This window comes from Lissotriton helveticus, chromosome 2_1 (genome assembly GCF_964261635.1).
Source record: "Lissotriton helveticus chromosome 2_1, aLisHel1.1, whole genome shotgun sequence".
In the NCBI taxonomy this organism is placed as follows: Eukaryota; Metazoa; Chordata; class Amphibia; order Caudata; family Salamandridae; genus Lissotriton; species Lissotriton helveticus.
Genome location: NC_136059.1, coordinates 779,505,123 through 779,530,897, shown reverse-complemented (window position 1 = coordinate 779,530,897; position 25,775 = coordinate 779,505,123). Strand labels below are relative to the sequence as shown.

At 42.6% G+C, this 25,775-nt stretch overlaps 1 protein-coding gene across 1 annotated transcript in view; it reads left to right on the top strand.

The window, feature by feature from the left end:
• TMEM232 (transmembrane protein 232) overlaps positions 1–25,775 on the top strand; it is a 762,630-nt gene that overhangs the window by 385,512 nt on the left and 351,343 nt on the right. The window contains exon 12 of the mRNA XM_078677355.1: positions 3,186–3,424. Coding sequence (XP_078533481.1) covers positions 3,186–3,424 — 239 coding nt within the window. The remainder of the gene's footprint in view (positions 1–3,185; positions 3,425–25,775) is intronic.

Sequence of the window (25,775 nt, the reverse complement as noted above, 5' to 3'; positions counted from 1 at the left end):
TGAGGAAATACGTAAACTCCTCATAGGGACCCAGAAACAAGGTAACATCAAGACGCAGGGATGGTTTGACAGGGACTGTAGCAAGGCCCATGCCCACCTACTGATGGTGTTAAAAAGTGAGCCTAGAAGTATGGTTGAAGTAAGACTTGCTAGAACTGCCTATCAACGAGCAGTTAAAAACCGTAAGAGTCAGCTGAACAGAAAGCCTGGCAGGCGTTGCATCAAGCCTGCCTAACTAAGGATAACACTGGTTTTTGGAAGGTGTAAACGCCCCATTTTTTGTAGACAGAGTAACTGACACAATAGAAGTGGCAATCTCGGAAGATAGATGGGTCAATTATTTTAAAGATCTTTACCAGGCAGGTGACCCAACTGAGAACGTGAGATTGGATACAATTGGAGGAGACGAGACTGTGCCCCAGGCATCTTTTCCAATGAACATCGAATTCTCACTGGCAGAAGTCTTAGCTGCTATAGATGATAGTGCTGCAGGGAAACCCCAGGACCAAATGGGGTGCCAGTGGATATATATAAATTCAATACCGATCTATGGGCCCCACTTCTAACAATTTCCTGAATAGCTGTAACAAATATAGGTTCTATTCCACCTGGCAAGAGGCCATAGTGATCCCCATTTTTAAAAAAGGCGACCGCAATGAACCAAAATGCTACCGTACAATATCTTTATTGGACTCACTCATGAAAGTTGCTGGGAGGGTCATATTAAATAAATTACAGCTCTGGGTGGAAGAAAAGGGCATACTCTCACAGTTCCAATATGGGTTCAGGGCAGGATTGGGTACAACAGAACAAGGCTTGAACTTAGCGCTGATTATAGCCAAGTACGTAGCAGCAAAAAAGGAAAAATTATTTTTAACATTTGTCGATCTAAGCTCGGCATTTGATTGCTTAAACCACGATAAACTTTGGACAATACTGCTGCAAATGGGCGTGGAACCAAATCTGCTGACATTTATTAAGGAGTTATATCGGGGGCCTGGGCACGTTTTGGGAATCAGGGCGAGTGTACATCCAAGTTCGGCATAAACAAAGAAGTCAGACAAGGATGCATACTCGCACCATTCCTGTTTAATTTATATATAAATAGTGTAGCTTCCCATCTTACACAGGACAAGCAGGACTACCCTCAAATCAGGAATACCCCAGTCCAGATTCTATTATATGCAGATGATGCAGTAATTATGGCTCGGACCCAAGTTGGCCTCCAAAGATCGCGTACTAATTTTTCTAATTATATGAGTGATAGAGGTCTAAAAATAAATATAAGCAAAACGTTCACTATGTGCTGTACTACTACTAACATTTCTACATGCAAAATCTTTCTCTCAAATACAAAAATAGACACTACTGATAAATTTTCATATCTGGGAATTAATTTTGAGAAAAGAGGCACCTGGTCTGCGGCGGCTCAGGCAAGAAAACTGGTTTTCTCGCTAGCTATAGGGGCCGTCCGAAATTTTGCTAATAAGGTGGGTGGAAGACCTGTGCCAGTGCTTGTGGACATATATAAATCTAAATGTGTTTCCACAGCGATATACGGGTCAGGGATTTGGGGAATAGCAGAAACGCACAATATTCAACTTTGTGAGAATGCTTTTCTCCGTTATCTACTACCCGCCCCAGGCTCCACTTCTACTTATGTATGTCATAAGGAACTGGGCTTGCATTATATATCAGATCTAATCAAAGTTAACCCTCTTCTTCTATGGCATAAGGTATGGTCTACTGAGGAGACAGGTCTAAATAGAGATATAATCAAGGACTGTCTTAATCTCCAGGGTGTGTCAACAATCTCCTGGATCACGTATGTAAAGAAATCATTTTATGACATTGGATACCCAGAATACTTTGACTCCCCAAGTTGCTTAGAGACTGTTTCAAGGAAGAAGCTGAAAGAAATGTGTGTACTTTTCTTAGAAAACAAACGCTGGATGACAGAGAAATGTAAGACCACAGTCATGGAGAAACACCTGATGCTCCAAGGTCAGGGGATTCAGCCATACTTGATTCAGATGCAAAGTTGTTATTCTCACATGCTACTTACACGTTTTCGTGGGGGACCTTTTTAGACTGGTTACATTCCCTGAAGTAAACTTCTGGTCTCAAAATGTGATATTATGTCCATGTGACGATACTTCTGCTCAATCAATGTTACATTGCATACTTTTTTGTTAATTTTATACCCTGCCCAGGAGAATATTTCTAATTCCTATGTTGAAAAAATGGGGATTTAGACAATGTAGAACAGCACTGTTGAGATTACAAATGCTGGAGGATGAACTGACTATGTTCCTTCTGTCGTCGTTCTTGAAAGCTATAATTAGATACAGGACCACAATGAATTGATTTTTAATAATCCTTCAAGTTACTGTAAATTCTTTTAATGTATTTTTTCTACTTTTATTGTATTTATATGGAGTAAGACAACGTTTTTATGGAAAAAATCCTTTCATAATATGATCTGTTTTTTTATTGTGCTTTCATGGTTTGTATAATCAAAATCGAATAAAGCAGTATTTGACTTGACTTGAAATATAATAGCTACTTTATGGTGGGAGAGTCGTGCTTCTAAAGCCGAGCCCAGAAATCTTTCTTCCCACTGTGTGCCAACTAGCTTATACGTAAAAGCTCGGGGAAGGTAGAAGGGCTGTGGGAGAAGCTGTGCCATGTGTCTCTTGTGAGTCAAATGCTTCATCAAAATGTACACCATGCCACATCCTTTCATCATAGAATTTGTATATCTGTTTGCCTCTTCCCATCTTACAAGAAGCAATCCTATATTTCTGGTCGTAATTTTGAAGTAAACTTGGCACTTCTTAAAAAAAGATTTGCTATTAATTGTGAATATTGAACACTGGGCTAAAATGAAACTTTTAAGGAAAAAAAGAAAACACATTTTAGAAAAGTAATGTTTTTCAAAACGTCAATTGATTTAGCAGCCTTTTTCCAACGTGTGACTCCAAAACGTGTGTTCGTTTTGTATCGTTTGCATCTATTCATGCTCTCTATTCCGAACAGAAACACACCCAACTACATAGCAGTACGAAACTATGTAATAAATGGTACAGTCGTCTCAGAGGTGCGCCGTTGATTGCCTTTCTGTTCATCCTGTTTCAGCATTTAAGTGCACCATACCTGAGCGTTTCCTTCTGTTTTTCTAATAGGCTGAAATAAATGGCCCAGCAAATCCATTCATTAGTCCAAGTGATAAGCCTTCATCGACTTCGTGTTGCTCCCAGCATGTGGGCTGGAGGCTCACCAACGCGCTCTCCCAGCTGTTCCTACCACGCATCGCTCCTCGGATCTCTGTGCCAAAGAAACACGTGCCGCCAGCCTGGCTGACTGAGCGATGGAAGAAGCAGAAAGCCGCCAAGGAGAGGAAAGCGGCTCGACCCCCTTTACGGTATTGCATTCGCACCACGCACTGTGTACATTATGCGCGCCATTTTGTTCCCATGCGTTGTATCATTCTTTATTTGACAGGAGGAGACACTCATCCCAGTACTCAGGGCCGGTCCTAGGAATTGTGGGGCCCTGGGCGAAATGGAAGATGCGAGGCCCCTCTAATTTTCATGTGACATCACATGAAGTGACATAGAAAACCGACATCCAGTGGCGGAGGAGGTTTGCCCCACTGCTTTTAAGCAGTGTCACTTAAGGAAAAATAAAATTATAATAGCTAAGTTATTATTTTATTGTTTGCTTGTTGCGGCAGCTTTGCAGGAGGGACGGGGCGTGGCTGCTCTGCTGACAGAGCAGGGGAGTGGAGGAGTGGTTTGTACTCCCTAAAGTGCACATGAACGTTTGGCCGGCCATTGGGGCTGGCCAAACATTAATGTGCACTTTGCATGCTCTCCTTGGAGGTTGCATTACAGCCTGCATGGAGAACATGCCCAGCCTCCCATTCTCTAGTTGAGTGCCGATCCATGGTGCTCAGACCACTATGAGGAGGCTTGGAGCGAGATGCATCCTGCTTCCTGCCCTGGAAGCGGGGAAGAGGACCGAGAGGAGGCAGCGGTGATGGCGAGCGACAGACAGGTAATTGTGTGTTTTTTTTATTTCATTCCCTCTCCCCGCTCCATAAAGTGTGTTTGTGCTCAGTACATGCAACAAACAAGGCTAAATAAGTGCAAGTCCTGGATACTTGTGTGTGGTCGTTAATAATTAAGTAACTGGATTGGATAGTAAATCTGTTGACCAACAAAGCCTGGAGAGGAGGCAAGCAAAGACCTCTGTATCTTCACAGATGATAGCAGAATAGTTTTGTGAGTTGCACCCATCTGTATAACTGATAACGGCTGTATAACTGCAGATCAGTAGTTTGAATCTATGTAATGCACAATCATCCTTCCAGGATCCAATATGTGAGCGTCATTATATAGTATAATAGCAACTCCTTAGAAAAAGTGGAATTAAACATTTTTATATGGGAGCGGCAATTCAAATGACAGCTGAAAAATACCTTTATCACACCATCACATAGGTATTGTGTTTTTCACTACTGTGTTACTACCCAATGTGTTGTGTGCATCTTTTCATGGTATTCTAGGCAAGGGCTCAGAATAACATAACCTTTAACAAGCATTGGCAAAGCCAATAGGTCTTGCCAATAAGAGCAATTGGCATTTGCAATGTGTATTTGGCATGTTGTACACTAGCGTGGCTGCTGTTCCACATGGTTAAAAGTTAGTGGCACAGAGTGCCCTTGAGTGGAGTGGTGGGAGTAGAGTGTCATAGACTGGTTTTGATGGAGTGGAGTGTTGCAGAGTGGAGTAGGGGGAGCACAGTGTCATACAGTTGAGTAGAGGGGGTAGAGTTCAGTGGTTCAGTGGGGGTGCAGTGTCATATAGTGTAGTACGATAGAGTGGAGTGCCGTAGAGTGGAGTGGGTTGGGTTGTAATCGGGTGAAGTGGGTTGGAGTGGATTGAGACAGTGGGTAGATTGGATTGGAGAAGTTAGGGGTGGATTGGACTGTAGAGTGAATTTGATTGAGTGGAGTGAGGTTGATTGGAGTGGATGGACTGGATTGGATTGTAGAGGGGTGGATTGAAATGGGGTGAGGCGGATTGGAGTAGGGTGTATTAGATTGGTTTGAGGTAGGGTGAATTGGATTGGGTGAATTGGACTAGAGTAGGGTGGTTTGGAGTGGGGTGAATTAGAGTGGACTAGATGGAGTGGATTGGATTGGACTGGAGGAGGTGGATTGGACTGGTGTAGTGGGGTGGATTGGACTGGATTGGGGTGAATTAGAACGTGGTGGGCTGGAGGGATTAGATTTAGTGGAGTGGATTTAACTGGGGCGGGGTGGTGGATTGGAGCAGATTGGGGTGGATTGGACTGTAATTGGGTGGACTGAATGGGGTTGGGTCGGGGGTGCAGTGGAGTGGGGTGAACAGGAGTGTGGTGCACAGGACTGGAGTGGAGTGGGGTGGAATGTTGTGAGGTGGGTCAGATTGTAGTGGGGCGGATTGTAGTGGGGCAGATTGGAGTGGGGTGGATTGGAGTGGGATGGATTAAAATGGGGTGGGGTGGGGTGGAATGGAGTGGGGTGAACAGGAGTGTGGTGCTCAGGAGTGGGGTGGACTGGAGTGGAGTGGAGTGGGGTGGAATGTTGTGAGGTGGGGTGGATTGCAGTGGGCGGATTGTAGTGGATTTGAGTGGGGCAGATTGGATTGGAGTGGGGCAGATTGGATTGGAGTGGGGCAAATTGGATTGGAGTGGGGCAGGTTGTTGTGGATTGGAGTGGGGCAGATTTTTTGGATTGGAGTTGGGCAGATTGTTTTGGATTGGAGAGAGGCAGATTGTTTTGGATTGGAGTGGGGCAGATTGTTTTGAATTGGAGTGGGGCAGATTGTTGTGGATTGGAGTGGGGAAGATTGTTGAGGATTGGAGTGGGGCAGATTATTGTGGATTGGAGTGGGGCAGATTGTTGTGGATTGGAGATGGGCAGAATGGAGTGGGGCGGATTGTTTTGGATTGGAGTGAGGTAAATTGGAGTGGGGCAAAATATTTTGGATTGGAGTGGCTTAAATTGGAGTGGGGCAAAATATTTTGGATTGGAGTGGGGTAAATTGGGGTGGGCAAAATATTTTGGATTGGAGTGGGGTAAATTGGAGTGGGCAAAATATTTTGGATTGGAGTGGGGCAAAATATTTTGGAATTGGAGTGGGGTAAACTGGAGTGGGGAAGATTGTTTTGGATTGGAGTGGGGTAAACAGGAGTGGGGCAGATTGTTTTTGATTGGAGTGGGGTAAATTGGAGTGGGGCAGATTGTTGTGGATTTGAGTGGGGCAGCTTGTTTTGGATTGGAGTGGAGTAAATTGGAGTGGGGCAAAATATTTTGGATTGGAGTGGGGTAAATTGGAGTGGCCGAAATATTTTGAATTGGAGTGGGGTAAATTGGAGTGGGGCAGATTGTTTTGGATTGGAGTGGGGTAAATTGGAGTGGGGCAGATTGTTTTGGATTGGAGGGGGTAAATTGGAGTGGGGCATATTGTTATGGATTGGAGTGGGGTAGATTGGGATGGGAGGATTGGAATGTGGTGGAGTGGGGTGAATTGGTTTGGTGTGGATTGTATTAAGTGGAGTGGATTGGTGTGGGGTGAGGTGGGGTGGGGTGGATTGGAGTGGGGCGGATTGGGGTGTACTGCACAATTATGTGTCAAAGCATAATTTCTGAAAATACACATGAGAAAGAAACAATGTTGCTTTGCAATAAAATTATCCTCATCTTTTGAGAGCAGTGTCCACAAGCAAAAACAAAAGAAAGCATGAGTGCAAATTAAGAAAAGAAGAACCTGGCAAAATAAAAGAAACTTGACTATAGAAAATAAATCTTTGCAACCCTGCCCTGGGCCTCCCAGCACTACCTAATGGATATAACGCCCTGCAAAGGGGGCCCCACACCAGGACCTTGCAGCCTAGGTCCTAATGGAATGCAGCGAGGCCCACCTGCTCTGGGCCTCGCAGCACTCAATCAGTCAATCAATCAGTGACACTTATAAAGCGCGCTACATACCCGTAGGGTCTCAAGGCGCTGGGGGGGGGGGGGGGGGGTGCCGCTACTGCTCGAACAGCCAGGTCTTCAGCACTGGATATTGGGCCATGTCCGTGTGAAAGGAGCCCCACAGATGACCTTGTAACCTGATCAAGTGCTTCGAGGCCCATGGGATGGAGAAACACCTCCCCTGTGCCTCAAAGCAGCAGTGAGACACTTTTCTTAACACTGTACTACTGTGCCATGCCAGTCTGATCAGGATGCTCCCTCCTCCCCTCATCCGCCTCTCCTTACCTGTTAATGTCTGGCTAGTCCTAGAAACAAAAGAGCCTTCTGTTGCCGGGAAAGGGACTACACAAAGGGCAGACAAGGTTTTTAACAGAGGTGCTGCCCCGCCCTTGTCCCTTAGAGGCGGCATAATTGCTGGCCTTGCTGCTATCACCCACTATACCAAGTCTTCCCCCCCACCCCCCCCCCCACCACTGCACCTTTAGGAATGACACCACGCCATGAGCAGCGAGGTCGAGACTCCTCGCTTGAAAACTCATTAGTGATGTGATTGCTTTGTGGAGGGGAGGGGGCCCTGAAGGAGCAGGTGGGCTGACTAAGAAAGTGTGGCCTTTCACACAGAAAAGGGGCCCCATGTTTTTGAGATGAGCGCGAGGCCCTGGGCAGCTGCCCACACTGCCCATGCCTAGCGCCGGCCCTGCCAGTACTGAGGTCCCCGAGGTGGTTTTGTTTACTTTAAAAAGCTACACAGTAGTAGCAGGTGCATGTCGGTTAACAAATCAGAATTATGAAAGATTGCTGCTCTCATACCACTGCGAGTACATTCTTTTCGGCGAGTGAGCAGGAATTTTGTTAACATGCTTTGTGTTGCGAAAATGTATTGCTCTGCATTATACGTGCCAACAGTTGTTTCCTTTCTCCAATACAAGTTCACCTTTAAGCCTATTTTGTTTTACTCCATGGAATAATGGTATTCTTTCTTTGATGTTTTGAGTCAGGTGTTATTTTTAGGACTTGCCTTGTGATAGGCCTATAATGGGCTTACAGTCCGCCTATTGCTTATTATTGGTTGACTTTATTGTCGCTCTCTTTTGTTTGCTTCTTATTCGATGACTTGGTTTATCCATCATGTGTTTGTCCCTTCGCTGGACACATCCCCTTTACCATCCTTTTGCTTGACTGACTTGTTTTTTTCCATTGCTCACTTTTAGGGAACGATTTTTGTCCTTTTCTTTCTACATCCCATGAGAATGCATGTGTTTTCTAGCTCTCATCTTCCTGTGTTGCTTTAATCATCCAAACTCTGCCCACCATGCACCTGGTGTTCTTTCTGTCTCTTGGGTGACTCTCCCCACGTGGCCACAGTCCATGTTTCCCTCCCCTTCGTATACTGTTGTTCCCCTCCTCTACCCACCTGGGCTTATTTTTATTTTCTCCCCACCTTTGACCCCTCCATCCTCTTCCCCACTGCTACTCCAACTCCCCACAGGCAATTCAATTTTTTCCACGTTTGGAGGGCTCAGCAACTGCCATTTGCTGCTCGGCATTCTTTTATAAACAAAAAAGCACTTTCTCACACTTAGCATTCCTTTTTTATTTACTGAGCTATGTGGCATCTGCCGTTCTAGATCAGTCAATAAAAAAAACGCATAATTATATTGAATGTGCACACATTGGTAGTGATGAATGTGCCTGCTTAATGAATAATTTGACTGTCAATAGTAGCCGAGTCATCATGGCTTTTTCAAGGCGTGTTTTCTCTCGTAACTACAGAAGTAATTAAAACATGATGCAATTTCCAGTTGGTGAAAGGGTACCACCTTAGGTGTGGTGAACCTACTTTGTAGTAATGTGACTTGCAGTAACAAGGTCCAGACTATAGTGGAGGGACGGCAGAGCAGGATTTGGATTATCTTCACTCTAATGACTTCAGAACATTTCGGTGATTCACATTACTACGTACTACATTCGCCACACCTAAGGTGTTACCCTTCGGAGTACTTTATTGCTGGTTCTGTCTTCACACACTTCTATTGTACGTATGGATTTACCTAGTTTACAAACAGTGCATTTTTGAAAAAATGCATTAACTGTTACTTCGTGTGGCTATCAGTTGGAACATCAAAACCTTACCTTTGGACTTTAAGGGCCCGATTACGATATTGGAAGGACCGCAACCAACCGACAGTCGGTTGCAGTCCTTCTGACATTACAGTCTGCCCGCCGCATTATAATGCAGCGGGTGGAGGGACTGTCTGCGACGCCTCCGACAGGCTCCAGCTGCGTCGGGAGGCACCATAATCACCCAATGACAGCGGAGCCAGGATCGGCTACTCTGTCGGGATTATGATAGCCCTTTCTGACAGCCATTTTATGTCGGCCTTTCCAACATGAAAAAGCAGTTGGAAAGTGTCTTTGGGGGCACTAACTGGGCCCCATTCCCCCTTGGCCCTCTGTAATGGGGCCTGGTGCCCACCTTGACATCCCTGCACAATTTGGCAGGCACTATGAGGTGCCTGCCAAACGGTGCAGGGATGTTTACAAGCATGAATTTGTCAATGGAAGCTCGTGCTGTGGGCTTTTTCCGTCTGCCGCACAAGCTTCCATTGAAAAATGAATGTATGTGACAGCATCATAATACTGCAGTTGGAACCACTGATCTAAGGTCGGGCGGTTCCTTTCCGTAACTGTCCGCCCGACATCATGATTACACCCATAACTGTGGTGTGCACCAGACTCTCTTATTATGTTGTTGAGTGCGGCCTTTTTGGCACACTCTAATTGCACTCATTAGGTAACAAGTGTGCAGCCTGTGTAGCAGACAGTGACACTGGGGCTCTGTTAATATACACCTTGTTTATTTCTACATAGCCTTATATGTATTTGGATGTGTGGATAAACTCAACTACTGCTAACAAATGTAAAGTTGAATAATTCCAGTTATCATGATGAAAGGTGGAATGAATAGATATGCATACATATCTGGCCAGTCTAACCATCCAGGCTTAGGGTTAGGGCTTCTTCGTCGCAACGTTTCAGTAATAACTTTTTGTAGGTGTGTGCCTTCATGTGTAATGAACTGAATCTTTGACGTGACTCTTAATGAACCAACGTATTAATCAGGGTCGTATTGGTAAGACGGGCTGTTGGGCAATGGCCGATGGGCCAGAGCCTAAGGGGTCCATTATGATGTCGGGCGGTTTGCCTCCGCCAGGTTGGCGGTGGGCACCGCCGTCCTGGCGGAGGCAAACCGCCCGACATCGCAAGCCCAAATCCCCTCCGCCAGATTAGGATGGCGGAGGGGAAGGCGGCGGTGAAAAACACCGCCGCCTGTTTTCCGCCCCGGTTGCCTTGCGGCCGGGGCGGAAAACCTGTAACATGGTGGCGGTGTCTGTAAGACACCGCCCGCCATATTACAATGGGCTGTGGGGCAAGCCTTTCCGTGGCGGCAATGCCGCCACGGAAAGGCAGGCGATCTTCACTCTGGGGACCCCCTGCGGGCCCCCAGAGTGAAGGACAGTAGGGGGGTGCACACGGGTGGGGTACCTGTGGTACCCCCCTGCATTTGCATAATGAAAGCGGCAGGCACCGCGCGGTGCCTGCCGCTTTCATTTTGCAAATGTTGAAAAGCATTTTCAGCATTGTGGCGGGCGGTGCAGAGAGCACCGCCCGCCACAATGCAGTAAATACAGGATGTGCCCGCCACTGTGGCGGGCACATCCTAATCTCACCCCCGGGACCCCCACCCTTATGGCGGGCGGTCCCATTCCCCACTATGGTGAATGACCCCCTAAGTGTCACCTGTGAGCCGGTTTTTAAGCCCTCCCTCTATCACTCGGCACACAAAAACTTGCTATCTTCGTCAGCCCCCCAGCCAGACCGCTGTAAGGCTGACTATCAGGGCGGAGACTTGCATTACTAGGCCTGCCTTCGCAGACTTCAGCTTAGCCCCTGAGGGGCTGCACACAGACCCAAAAGCAGTGTGCCTTTTCCCCTGCCAGGTTGTCAAACAGAGCAAGGGCCAGGATCGCTGTGGGGATCAGTGTCAGGTGATATGGCCATTTGGCCATCTTCACTTCAGCCCGATTACCCCCCAACACACACACACTTCCGAGGCTTACCCAGAAGCGTTGTTCTATGCTTCCATCCACCTCTGCCAGGCCATAGCCCAGGGTCTATAGTGGGCTGGGAACGAGGTGAGTGGGAAGAGGCCTCCCTGGGGCTAGTTGTTGCTCTGGCTGTAGGGTCATTCTCACCTCCCCCTCTTGGGTTCGACCCAGCAAAAAAGCATGTCCTTTCCCCTGGCCCCTCCCCCACTGTGCCATCACATCACATTCAAACCTTGGTGGACAGGGAGTGAGAGAGTATGCAGGGGCATTGCTTGGGGCCAGGTGTTGTCACCTCAACCCTGTGTCTTTCTGGCCTGAGAGTAAGGTTTCTGAGTGTGATAGAGGGGTTTTTGGTGTGTTTGCATAGGCCTAGTTGTGAGAGCTGCCAACTTTGGAACTCGAGAACTATTTTGGAGTACGGACGTTAGCTCAACATCCTGCGATTCTGGGCAAATCACGTGCTCTCCAGGGGCTGAAAACGAATTTGATCTCCTCTAACGTAACTGGGGCTCATGTAAATAGATTCAATGCCCTTGGGACCAGTTTACGCTATATAAAACTACAAAAACATTAATAAAACAACCTGAAATCGATCATGTTTTAAAATTCTGGAAACACCAGTGTATGATAATTAAAGACAAATGTTTTATCTATAATACAAACCTTATTTCTTTTTAACATGGCTTTTCTGCCTTTGTTAAGTTGACGTTCAGTCACGGATCATTAAGGCAGCTGTATAAATCAATATAAAATGTATGTGCCTTATGTTTACTGTTTACAGTACATACTGGTTAGGGGGAAAAATAGCGGATTTGGTGCTTTTAGTCATTTTTGTGCAGGCTAGATATTACAATACCCATCCGATCAGGTGTTGTGGCCCTTGGACCATTACATTTCACCTTGCCCACCTGGCCAAAACTCAGTCTTCTAATTTATACCCACGCTCCTGGCTCTATAAGTTATAAAATGTTATAATTACCAAACATTTCTAAAAAAACGTGCCCAGTGAGACTAATCAATTGGTCTTTCATGTAAGGGCACAATCTGGGAATGTGGGCAACTTTTTTCAGGAGTTCCCGGTCTAATTGTGATCCCAATGCGACCCTGGCGTTAAGGCGCATTTCTTGTAAGGTGAACATTTCCTTTCTCTCAATGAGGCTGTGCTTCTCGAAGATCTGTGTAATTTGACGTGCTTAGTAGGACAAGTGTTGTATTTTGAAACCGAAGCCTGTCCTTCTTTAGAAAAGCAACTGGAGCCGCTCAGGACCATCGTGCCTATTTTTATGCATTCATTTAGATACGCCTGGTGTCTTTAGGGTGTCTAACTTCTCCCGCCTCTCGCTCGGAAGCAGCATGCCGCCGTGCATACTGATGTTGGCTTCTGCATATGAAAATCAGCCGCCCATTCACTCCTCTTTTAACATTACTGAGAAACTATTCAACAAAATGAACTGACAGCATTTAGGGAGTAGAATTTGCAGCTCATTGCCGTAGCAACCCGCGGCTTGACTCTCTGCTAAAGGCAGCAGCATCAGTGACTGCTTAATTACTCTTGAAAAGCTTAAGTCAGAACCATGTAGTCTTGGTTTGAGTCCGTTTTGGCCTAATTATAACCCATTCACCAAACAAGGTTTGACAAAGCCAGTAGGTCTGATTTTTTTTTATCTTACATGAAAACGTGTATTTAAATGGAGATGGGAGCAACAAGCACGGAGTGAAGCATTCACTGGTGTAATGTTTTGCTATTGCATTGTATTTTTATATTTATAATGCACAATAAATGTCGGGGTCAAGACCAATCTTTGGTTTCGGGCTCTTACAAATAAAACAGCAAATATAATAAAAGTCCATATGTACAACATTTAACAAAATGAAAAATGAAACAAATCTTTCCTAGAACATAAATCACAAATTGAATCATCTGTGGATTTGATCCTGCAATAAAATTATATAAGTAAAGAAAAATGTCGTTCTGGAGGGTGGAGATCTTTGGACCTTGTCACTATTAGCTAAATGTCCAACAGGGAAGCCTGTTTTATTGAGGGTGCCTGGAAAGCTGTGTGGGAGATGTGGAAATTTCTGGAGGAGTGTGAGAGACCAGAGACAACCGGTGCCATTCAAAGATTACGTAAAGGATTAGTTTTACATTGTATCTTCAGACAGGTATGATTCCTGAAATGTTTACTTTTCCATATTTTGGTTATGTGTCACAAGTGTTTCCATTGTTTTCATGTTTCTCTTTCTTTCCTCATTGTAAATATTAGTGCGGTGTTATCGATTCATTTTTATTACCTGCATTTCATCATTTGTTTCCTGCTATCTCACTGTCCCTCAGTTGTTTTATTTGGTATTGCTTATATTAATACTGGGTTGTATGTTGTTATCTTTAGGGTGGAAGATGCATTGTGGCCTGTATCTTGCCTTTTAATGTCTCTTTAATATAGCCATGTCATCAGGTGGAATCTGTGGTGCAGAGATTCCACCTGGGGATAGAAGAAGGGGAGAAGCTGGACTGGCGAGCTCGTATCTGAACTGGCTGGAGGTGTATTCCAATAAAAACTTGAATTGACAACTGCCTGTGTACTTCTTATCACACTTCCCAATAGCTAATGGCCACATATCAGGCTAATACATACTATTCAATCACTGCAGTATTTGGCCTTTTACAGTATCAAGGATCGTGCCTGTCATCACTCCTGACAACAAAAACCCCACAAGTAATACTTTAAATGATTCATGGCCCTAACCCTGGCCAGATGCTCGCGTTTTACTACTGAATAGCACCCTTCAGCACCCTTAAGAGATTGTGAGGCAAAGGCCACCACTTACTCGCTCTTCTTCATCAACTTCTTGTGAAAGAATAGCTCCAAGGCCCTTCAAACTAGCATCAGTAGTGAGCAAAGTCTTTTGTTTAATATCAAAATGGCCAAAAGTAGGCATTTCTCCACAATCTCACTCTTTATCTCCTTGACAATTCCTACACGTTCCAAAGATCCTTAAAAATTCATACTAAGGAAAAGTGTCCTTCTCTTCGGCATTTATTTTGTGTCAGGACTCCATTATTTTTGCATTGCCATTTCGTGTCAAACACCTCTGCAAGACCCTCCTGGTCGTTTCTGCTGATGTCTGATGACATTCTAAACAGGTCCTAAGATGCGTGGTATTTAGTATAGGGATTTTGGCGCCTCTTGGTGGAGTGAACTTTTTCAATTTATATAAAAATATGTAATGTCATTTAAAAAATAAAATATCTAAAATTAAATACTTTAAAACAATGTAGTAAATCAGAATAAAAAAATATAACAATTAATACATTTAAAAATTATCATTTACAAATCTTCGAAATTCACTGAAAAAAACCATAGGTTTCAGGCACATTATAGTTTGGAATTAGCATTTAAAAAACCTTAGAAATTCACTGAAAAAACCATAGGTTACAGCCACGTTCTAGTCAGGAATTAGCATTTAAAAAACCTTAGAAATTCACTGAAAAAACCATAGGTTTCACATATGTTATAGTTATCTGGACATTTCACTCATACAAAACCATTGAAATTGCCCCGTTATAGTTCGTTCAGCTAACTATAACTCGCGCGCCCGCAATGCACTGCTGATGACGTCACATATTACATCACTCATGACATGGTCAGTGACATCACTCATGATATCTCAAATGACATCAATGATGACATCACTGATGACATCATCCTTGTGAAAGAGTGGCAGACCTCCTCTCAGCGTAATATAACATTTGATACATACATTCAAAAATAGAAACTAACATTTTCAAAAAAATGGAGATACCAATGCCAGTTACAACAACCTATTCAGTAATTCCACCATCTACATACACATCCACACATTCACCAACAGTTCTATATAGTCACTCATACATGTACTCACTCATCATATGTACTCATACACCTATACATCCTGTTACACACCGACACTCATACATAGAGTTACTCACACACAAACTCACACATGCAAATAAACTATCAAATATCCATTTATTTGCATATACAGCTATACACACACTACTACACTTACTTTTACAAAAACGTACACATACTTACTCTCTTAAACAATCACTTATAGAAACACATACTTATTTATACAGGAACTCTTCCAATCTCTCACTCTCACATATACTCACTTATATACATCAATATTCACATATACTACATTAAAACATATGTAGTTACTGATAAAGACACTAGTGAGACAGTCATTCACTCACTAACACACACATATACACACTCATCCACCCATACAGTCCTGCACATATGCTGTCTTCAAAACACATACAAAGAGAGAGTCAGTCATTCATGCGTCTATGTGCTAAGTAATACCCCCACTAAACCATACAAACACTCATACTGATACTAAGAAAAACATCTAATAACCCATATACATACACATGTAGCTACTCACCAACCCATGCAGCCACTTATACACAAAGTGAAACACTAATACATATATTTAAGTATTTAAACATTACTCACTAATATATGTATTCACTGAGATACACTTAATAAGCCAGTTAACCAATCAATTTTTTTTAAAATCCATGTAAACACTTATTTAAACATTTATTCTTCCATCAACTTTTACATATACATATATAACACATATTTATTTTTCAGAAAGACACACATTCACTGAATGGTGTCATCAGTGATGTCATGAGTGATGTCACTGACCATGTCATGAGTGATGTAATATGTGACGTCATCAGCAGTGCATTGCACGCGCAAGGTATAGTGAGTTCAACTAACTATAATGTGGGAATTTCAATGGTTTTATGCGAGTAAAATTTCCAGCTAACTATAACTGGTGTGAATACTATGGTTTTTTCAGTGAATTTAATAGGTTTTTTAAATGCTAATTCCTAAGTATAACTGGTGTGAAACCTATGGTTTTTTCCAGTGAATTTCATAGGTTTTTTTAAATGCTAATTCCAAACTATAACTGGTGTGAAACCTATGGTTTTTTCAGTGAATATATATATAGTCCAACAAAAGCCCGAAAGCAGATTCCGAGTGCATACGACAGCTTGCCCACCTTCTCCTCGAACTTACCCACACTTCCGGTGATCATTTCATGCCGACACATTTCAAGGCTTGCGCCTGTTCTTGGGCAGTGATTACAAAAACCAACATGAACTCGCTAATTAGCATATCCGGTATTTTTATTCTCTTTATTGACTATGCCAATTATCACAAATGTTCCTGGGACATGTGGTCCTGAAGCGAGTTAACAATCTCCCCTGAGTGGGTGTGCTGCTGGTGTAAATGTTTTCCACAATTAAATTCCTATAGTAGGATCCAGATTATAGGGGCAAGTTAAAACAGAATGGCTCATTGTGCTGCATATCGGGTTCGAAACAGTTCCAGCCCGCAGCCTCTCATGCAGTATTGAGATGGTGCTCCTCATCGTGGTTCGGTAACCACGCAAGTTTATAGTCCACCCAAAAAAGTGTTGTGTTTTCCCTTTATTTCTGTTTGGGTGTTGCATACGTCTTTTTCAAATTGCCTCTAAGTTAAGCCTTACTACTTTTGTGCCAAATTACTAGAGGGTTAAGCACAGGTTAATTTAATGACTTTTGTGGTTCACCCTGACAAGGATTGCGGCTGTTGCTTGTGCAGTGTTTTCACCTCCCTCAACTAACAACCTGACTTATTACACCAGTTATGTACATTTAAATATTTTGTAATTACTTGGTTGCTCTTACCTGCAAAATAATAAAGCCTGATGTCAGTGTAGCAAAACTTAACTGCGATGTAAAAATTCCCGATGTAATGTTTGCGATGTAATGACTTCCTGTTTACTGTGATATAAAGGTAACACACACTTAGCTGCAGTTTTACATAACATCACTTTACTAAACGAAGATCTTTATTGCTGAGACATTAACTTGCAGCTCATCCATGTTGACTGGCTTATTTGAAAATTATTTCTTCTAATTTGCCTGACACCTTTGGCATTAATTAAGCTGGCGAGATAGCTCAGAGAGGTGCTGAGGACTACAGGTAACTTGGAGGTCAGACATTTTGAAGTCTCCCAAGATTAGATCTCTATGAAATGTTAGTAGCAAGCAGCAAAAAAGGAAGTGAAAAATAAAATATTAAGATCTTTCCACATCTTTTCCTACTAATTTTGCACAATCTGGCCAGAATTGGCATGTATTTAGCATCACAGAAAGCGATATATTTGAATGGGTTGAATATTAATAGACATATAAACAAAATGCCTTCCAACAGTGTTGAATATACTTTCCTTTTCTACAGCCAGCGCTATATAAAACTTTTCAAATAAATAAGTAAAACAATACATACAGTGCACACAGTGAAAGCATAGCTGCTCTGAAGACTAATTTACCAGGAAAATGAGATATTGTGATGGTATTTCCCTTGAGTTTCATTACATTACCAAACTGTATGCCCACGCTAGAGATAAAAGAGCATCCTTTCCATTTATAATGCAAGTGCAACTGCCACAAGCACAGAATACATAGGACGCTTGTTGCATACATAGCTTTGTGGCCCTCTCAAAAATATGTCTATGAATAAATGTATGGCCACTAAGAAGAGACCAATTTTGTCAACATTTGTATTTTGTCATGGCCTTACTTCCGAGTCTTATATCTTCAGATTAATTAATGTTTTACATTCATTGACCATGCATAGTGCTCCACTGCCGTTCAGCTATTTTCACTCTATACAAATAGCATATACAAACACCCTGACATTCATAGGTATATGCTCCTATATAATGATGTGTTTTGTGTATAGCATGGGAGAGAACGATATTTTAACAATCCACCAATAGCTATGTAAAAGACTAACAATACATTCATTGATATGTGTGCCCCTTCTGAGGGTAGAACACTGCTCCTAAATGGTCATTTGCTGAGAAGTTTGTGATTTAAATTTGCATTGATCATATACCTGAAGAAGTCTGGGGGAACCCTATGAGCCAAACCAACAAGTAACAAGCATTGGTAATCAGTTGGTATTACTTTGCTGATGCTGAGTGAGCGATGCCATTGGCTTTGTCAGTGCCCAATCGGCTACGTTAAAAGTAAAGAAAATACTTTCAAGATGTCTGGCATGTTGCATCTGTTTGAGCAAAGAACTGTTGTAACAGGTGCACTGTCTTGCTGAATCCTGCGAAAACCTCATTTAAGATACCTCTGGCAACATTGTATTAAGAATAGGATAATCAAGCATTTCTGGAACTGAGTCAGAGCAAGTGACAGTGCATGTTAAGATGTGACTGGTGCGATGATCTTTCTGGAGAGTAACTTTCTTCAATGATATCCAATATCTTGAAGTTGCCCAATAGTCATAGCTTCTCAGAGAACCAAGACTGAGAAACTGGCAGAGAGCTGCCTATGGGAAAAGCTTGCACGGCTTTAGTCTGAGACTATCCAGTATGGCCTTAAGTTGAAGAGGAGGTCTTCTTTTGGGGGATCCCTCTCTTGAAGGATGGATCCCGCCACTTAGAACCCAATTATTGAATGGTAAAGAAATAGGCCAGAACTATGCTACTGGTGGGTAGATCTCATGGGCTACCACATCATAGCCTTTCCTCACTAGTTAGAAGTCTCAAGAAATGGACTGGAGTCACTGGAAGCCAGACCCAGTGACCCTGTTTCAGCAATAATTGGGTGATGTATTGTGATGCACCATTGTTAGGGCTTTCAAACCAGTTGGAGGAGTCCAGAGCACTGGGTGCAATTCTATTATTCTGCCAAAATGGTTGCACTTTCTCTCAATAGTAGCCCATAGTCGATTCAGACACTTCAAACTTTCAGGAAATGATCTCTAGGTAGCACCAAATAATCTGATAGAGACATCTAGCCGCTTATTCCTTAACTTTTGAATTCTCTCCAGGCTCCAGTCTGGTGCCAGACATTTTTCATTAGTACCTCTGCGAGCTGGGGGTCGTCGTCGTACGACTCCACATTGACGTTGCCTCCGGTTATGATGTCAGCGGAGTCCATATGTTTCAAGTTCTATAATGGGAGTTTATATGGAATTCCAATATTGAGGAATCTTTTGTCTCTGAGTTTCCACCTCAGTGGAGTTTTGGGCTCTCCTCTGCGATTTATATTACTGGGCTGGGTGAGGTTCCCACTAGGACAAACTTTTTTGATCTCTCTTTTATTAGTCAGGTGCACTTTTCATTGAATTCCTATAGCGCAAGGGCTGGAGTTACTTTAGGTGATTTTAGCAAAGGTTCTGTTAATCCTCTTGATTGGGGTTATTCACGTTGTGCTGTGACTTTCTTTATCTGTGCATTGGCTATTGTTCCCTTGTCATGTACACCTCTTTCATAAGGCTTTACATATGGTAGGGTCAAGGTTTAGGTTTGTATATGCCTGAATACTCATTTTAGTAATGGTTACCATTGGTTTATGGGAGTTGTATTTGTGCCTACTTATGTTCTTCGAACATGGGTGTTCCGTGAGCATTGCTTGCAAAGTCATCTGGACTGCGGTGTCATAATATTTTGCCCCTCAAGGTTAAGTTATTATACCCATCTCCTGAATTTTGTGGGTGGATTGCTTTCTTCCCTTAAGAGAATATCCCCTTCTATGGTTCTTTCTCTTCTTTAAGAACATTCAGATTTTTTGGCCCATATATTTTGATATGCTAGGATTGTGGGTGTAGTTACACTGTCCTGTCAGGAGTTTGGATGTCTCTTACTTCTGTGGGACATTTTTTCCTCTAATCTGCAATGGCCTTTCTTTTAGTGTTTGTTTTTCAGTACTGAGGTAATTATTTTTGAGCTTATAGTTTGTTGACCTTTGTGTTCTTATGGAACTATATCAACCACGTTGTTTATTGAGGGTGTTGTAGTGTAGTTCCTATATTCCCAAAAGGCTCTGCGCATTGGAATAATATGTACTATAGAATACACGTAGGACTGAGGTCGACTAGGTCTCTATCGGATATACTAAACTTAATAGTGAGTGCCAGCTAGCTAAGAGGTCACTAGAAACTTTCTCTAATTCACAAGAAGGGATTAGTTTCTGACAACCGCATAAACATGACAACTTTGTGTCCCAAGAATAAGAAATATATTTCTCAGAGTCGTAGAAACAATAGATAAGTATTTCACTCAGTCAATTGTGCATGCTTCGTTTCAACAGAGTTGTAGAGAAATAGAGAGAGATAGGTTTTTTCAATAAAAAGGTTAATTGAACAGTCTCCTGTCTTATACAAGAGAAGTGAACCGTACAATTGTTAAGCAAACTGCAGAGTATAATGCGTACAGCGAGAATAGTATTATAAAATAATACTGTAAAAGCATTGTATGGTTTCTAAGCCATATATAAATACAAACATAAATAACATTGACTAAAAATACTCAACTGGTGCTTCTAAATACGCCTATTCCAATGTACCTAACCTAAGTCTAGTACGCGGGAAGAAGTAAGTATTGTGTAGCATAGGTTTAGTTTTTTTTGCCAATAATCTACCCAAGGTTTCTCTAGGTTCTAATCAGCTCCATACCTTAGTTTAGAATGAAGGAGGTCTGGTATCTCTGTCTCGGGATTCGATTTTTAAAACACCCCGCAAGGGGAGCTTGGAAACACTGGAGCTGGATTCTCAGCAAGAGAAGGGCAGCCTCTTGATCAGTGCGCCAGCTGGAGAGTGGGCTTCCTTCGGCACTTGCTGTAGCGAGCTACGTCGAGCAAGTAGATAGTCGAACTGCTCCGAACCACCGTAGTTTGCCGTAGCAAGTGAAGGTATATTTATACCTTGAAGGTGTTTAGGAATGTCATGGTTTGACTTAAAGTCGGGCATATGAACGTCAGGAAAGAACCCCTCGGGAATAGTTGTTCTTTGCAAAGTACATGAGTTCTTTGGACAAATCAATATTCAAGCAAGGGAAAGTTCCCTAACTGCTTAAGCCAATTTTCCAAGAAATCGTTGTGATGTTTGGTACAGGTGGAAGTAGCCATGCCTGTATTTGGGTTGCATGGTCTATGCCTAAATAAGGGATTGATTTCTATGCCTATATAAGGGCAATGTGAATTGTGCCTATATAAGGGCAATGTTAATTGTACCTATATAAGGGCATGAATCGGGAAAATTCAGTCGGATATATATATATATATATATATATATATATATATATATATATATCCGGATATATATATATATATATATATCCGATATCCGAGATATATATATATATATATATATATATATATATATATATATATATATATATATATATATATATATATATATATATCCAAGCTCCAGTCTGTACCAAAAAATCCCAGGGCACTCTTGGGCGGGTGCTTCGACACGCCGGTACGGTGTGTAAATATTAGGGCTCAAAACTAATTTTTCTTTCACTGAACAAAGTAGAAGCACTCCGTGGTAAGCGGTCAAAGTTGTTTATTCCAGCAGCAAAGTGTGCACAGACGTGTTTCAGACGCCTAGTCCTTCGTCAGTGTATCAAAATCGCGTGTTGCGAGGCGGCTGTATTTGAGTACGCGACTAACATATTGAAAGTGATGACGGCTCATACACCCTGTTTTTTCATGCAAATCGGGCGGCCATAATGATGCTATAACATATAGACATCACAATATTGGGACGCGCTTTAAATACAGCGCAAAGACCTCCAATAACAACGATATAGCCGTGTATCGGCATATTGGCCACCCAAAGCCGGTTCTTATTTCGACAATAAAGCCGTGTATCGGCTTAACACCAGCTATCGGTTTGCATTTTATAACACTCTAAGACCTTTTATGTAATTAATCAGGGCAAAAACGGTATCATTTAAATTTATAGCAGGATTCTAGAACACAATTCGTCTCATTCATATTAGCGACAAACAATCAAAATAGAGTAAGCAAAAAGAAAAAGAAGAAAGCAAAGAAAGCAGTGGATACAGTGTACAAATCAACATCCCCAATTCATTTTATCGATCAATTATTTTCCCAAATGCGCTGTTAATTCCTCCCCACTATTCATACCCTGTGGGGTCTTAGTTTCTAGATCTATGATGTAGCGTGACTCTAGTCTTCGCAACTTCATGCGTCTATCCCCACCTCTAGGTTGTGCTGGGACGTGATCTAGCCCCCAATATTGTAATAGATCCCTATTACTTTGGTGTACTTTAGCAAAATGGCGGGCCACAGGGTATGTCACATCTTTATTTGTAATTGCGTGTTGATGCTCCAAAATACGCAATTTTACGCTGTTAATTGTGCTGCCAATATATTTCAGGCCGCATGGGCATATCAGGCAATATACAACAAAAGGGGTCGAGCATGTGATAAACTTGTTGATTTCTCTGCCTCTTGGTAGGCCCGGCACCATATAGGTCAGTACCCTCCTGCTGTTTTCACACGCTTTACATTTCCCGCAGGGGAAAAAAACCCTCATTTCCTTCAGGGTGCCGCTACTTTTGGGTTTTGGTGGCATGAGATGGGGCATGAGATGGCTTTGTACTATTTTATCCTTGATGGATTTTAGTTTGCGGAATGTAATCAATGGACGTTCTGGGACATCCTTGCCTATTACAGGATCTGTTTGTAGTATATGCTAATTTCTAGTTAATATAGTTCTTAGGTAGTTGGCATCATCAGAGAAGTTTGTTATCATTCGGAATTTATTTGTTGTTTGGGTTAGTTCACTGGTTCTCTCTCTTGGTGATAATAATGTGCTTCTAGGAATTTTGAGCACTTTCCTGTATGTTTTCTCTAAAAGGATGCTGTCATAGCCTCTAATTTTGAATCTTTCAATAGATTCTCTGGCTGCCTGAGAGAAATCACACTCTCGTGAACAGTTCAGTCGTAATCTCAGTAGTTCTCCATATGGTATACTACGAACTAGGCTGGGAGGGTGGCTGCTTCTTGCATGCAGTATGCTATTCCCAGCTGTAGGTTTTCTGTATAGAGTTGTATCTAATTTTTTATCACTACTGAAAACCCTGAGATCTAGATAGTGGACCTCCCTTCTGCTCATCTCACAGGTGAATTTTAAATTCAGATTATTCCTGTTCAGAGTGCTCACGAAGTCCTCTGCCTCGCTGAAGGAGACCCTCCATACGAGAAAGAGGTCATCAATTTAGCGCCTCCACACCAGGACATGAGCCGCCCATTTAGCATTATCACCCGCGAGGGCCACCTGCTCCTCCCACCAGCCAACGAACAAGTTCGCGTAGCTGGGGGCGAAGCAGGTTCCCATCGCAGTCCCGGACACCTGTTTATAGTATTCTTCCTGAAACATAAATGTTATGTGTTAAGCAGAACTCTAATAGCTCTATAAGCATTACCCCATGTTCTGTGTATTTAGCTGGTCTTTTGTTTAAATAGAATTTGATTGCCTCAATCCCCTTAGCATGTTGAATACAAGTATACAAGCTTGTAATATCAAGAGTAATAAGTATATAATTAGAGTCCCAATCAATAGTTTCTATTTGACTAATAAAGTCTTTCGTATCTCTCACATACGATTTTAACTTGATAACATGGGGTGCCAGGAATGAATCAATATAGATGGAAAGATTCTCTGTCAGTCCGCCCTTGGAGGAGACTATAGGTCTGCCGGGAGGTGATTTAAGGTCTTTATGCACCTTAGGTAATTGATAGAAGGTAGGTGCTATCGGTTCAGCGTTTCTGAGAAATAAAAATTCGTCCATATCCAACATAAGTCTATTGCGCCATTTGTTTAGAAGATCATAGTAAACCTCCACACTCTGTAGATATTCCTCTTTACTTGATTTCACATAGTCTTGTGAATTCTCTAGTTGTCTCAGTGATTCTTGGCAGTATTGTTGTCTACTTAGTAGCACAATATTTCCGCCTTTATCAGAAGGCTTCACTACCACATCTTCTTTTATCCCGATCTCACGGATTGCAGTTGCCTGTATTGTGGTCAAATTATTCTTGATGCTCTTGTTCTTTTTAGTTCTCATTCTATAGTTTCTTTAGGTCAACAATAACCGCATCTGAAAATGTATCAATTGCATCATATGCCCTTTGCGGATTAAATTGAGATGATGCCTTGAACTCAGTTGGTGGTGCCTGTTGTTCAATACCTGCCCTTCTCATCCGTGTCATAGTATCAACACATTCCTCCTGTGTTTGACCTAGTCTGATACCTTCCAATAGTTCAATAGTATTTACATCTTCGCTCACAAGAATATCAGTTATTTGGTTGGAAATCTTTTTAGTTGTCTTTTTAGGTTTATCTATAGATGGTTTGAGCGTGAAAAATTTATGGAGCTTGATTTTACGCACCAGTTTGTATAGATCGATTATTGTCTGGGTGTATTCAAGTTTTTCATTTTGACAGAATGTCAATCCCAATTGTAATGTTTCTTCCTCTTCTTGCGATAAGATCTTGTCAGTCAGATTGATGATCGTCAGATTAGCTTCCGGATCTACCGTTTGTTGCCCCTCTTCTTGCGGACATTGTTCTGTGGTATATTTTTGGCTCTTCCCCTTCCCTTTCCAGCCACCTCTCCGAGTTCTTCTTCTTAGTCGTCCGGTGGTTTTATTTTTCCATCTCTCAGCCACGACTCGCGTATGAGATTGAATTCCATTTGAAAAGAATTCTTCTTGACTTCTTTTGATGGTCCAGGTACGTCTTCACCTGATTGTTCATCCCCCGTCATGCTCGATTCAGAGGTCTGCACTGGGGTTGGGGGTGCAGTCGTTTTCTTTTTCTTGATCAAGGCTTTTCTTGGGCCATCAAACTTTTTAGAGAAAGTCAGGATCCTCCCAAGTGCATAATCTCTCTCGTCTCGTTCATATTTCTCTTCTTTTCTTTGTCTTATCTTCAGTTCGTACTTCACAAGGCGCTTTTTCATTTCATCTCGCAGTTGTGTTTGCTTTGCTATGTCATCATCCTTTGCTATTTCCTTTTCTAAATTGCTTATCTCCTCCAAAGCTTTAGCCCGGTCGCTCCATGCAAATTTTACTAGCAGGTCCAGCATTACTTTACATGAGGTTGCAGTGAGCTCCGCCCATTGATCCAATAACCTTGGGTCCGGGTTCTCATATGCGGGTACAGTATATATGCGCAAGCCTCTGGGTACCCTGTCCACCTCAATATAGTTCTGTAGGGAGGTAGCCTCCCACCATTTGCGGACTTCTCTTTCACTGCATCTCTCCAACTTCACAAAAAAATTATGGAGCGAACCCTGGGTTGTTTTGCCCCTGCCTCCTGATTCTGGCGTATCACCTACGGTCAAAGTTCGTTTTTTAAAGATATCTAGTGCCGCCTCACGACGGTCTTCCTCATCACACATGCTGCTTATTATTGGAAAATGGAGAAGCCTCTCAGTGTGCCGTCTTATAACCACCTGCGCCCTGCTTTTGAGATTCAGTCCAAATGCATATGCAATACATAGAGAGAAAGTTCAGGCATCTCGTGTGCGGGCTTACCGGTGACACCGTCTCGGTCATCCAATCGGCCGTCTGCTACACGTAACGCTCCTCTCCACGGTTTTGGTCTCCTCAAGGCGGTGCCCTGTTAAAGATAGATCCAAGCTCCAGTCTGTACCAAAAAATCCCAGGGCACTCTTGGGCGGGTGCTTCGACACACACTCCGGTACCGCGTGTAAATATTAAGTCTCAAAACTTCATTTTCTTTCTC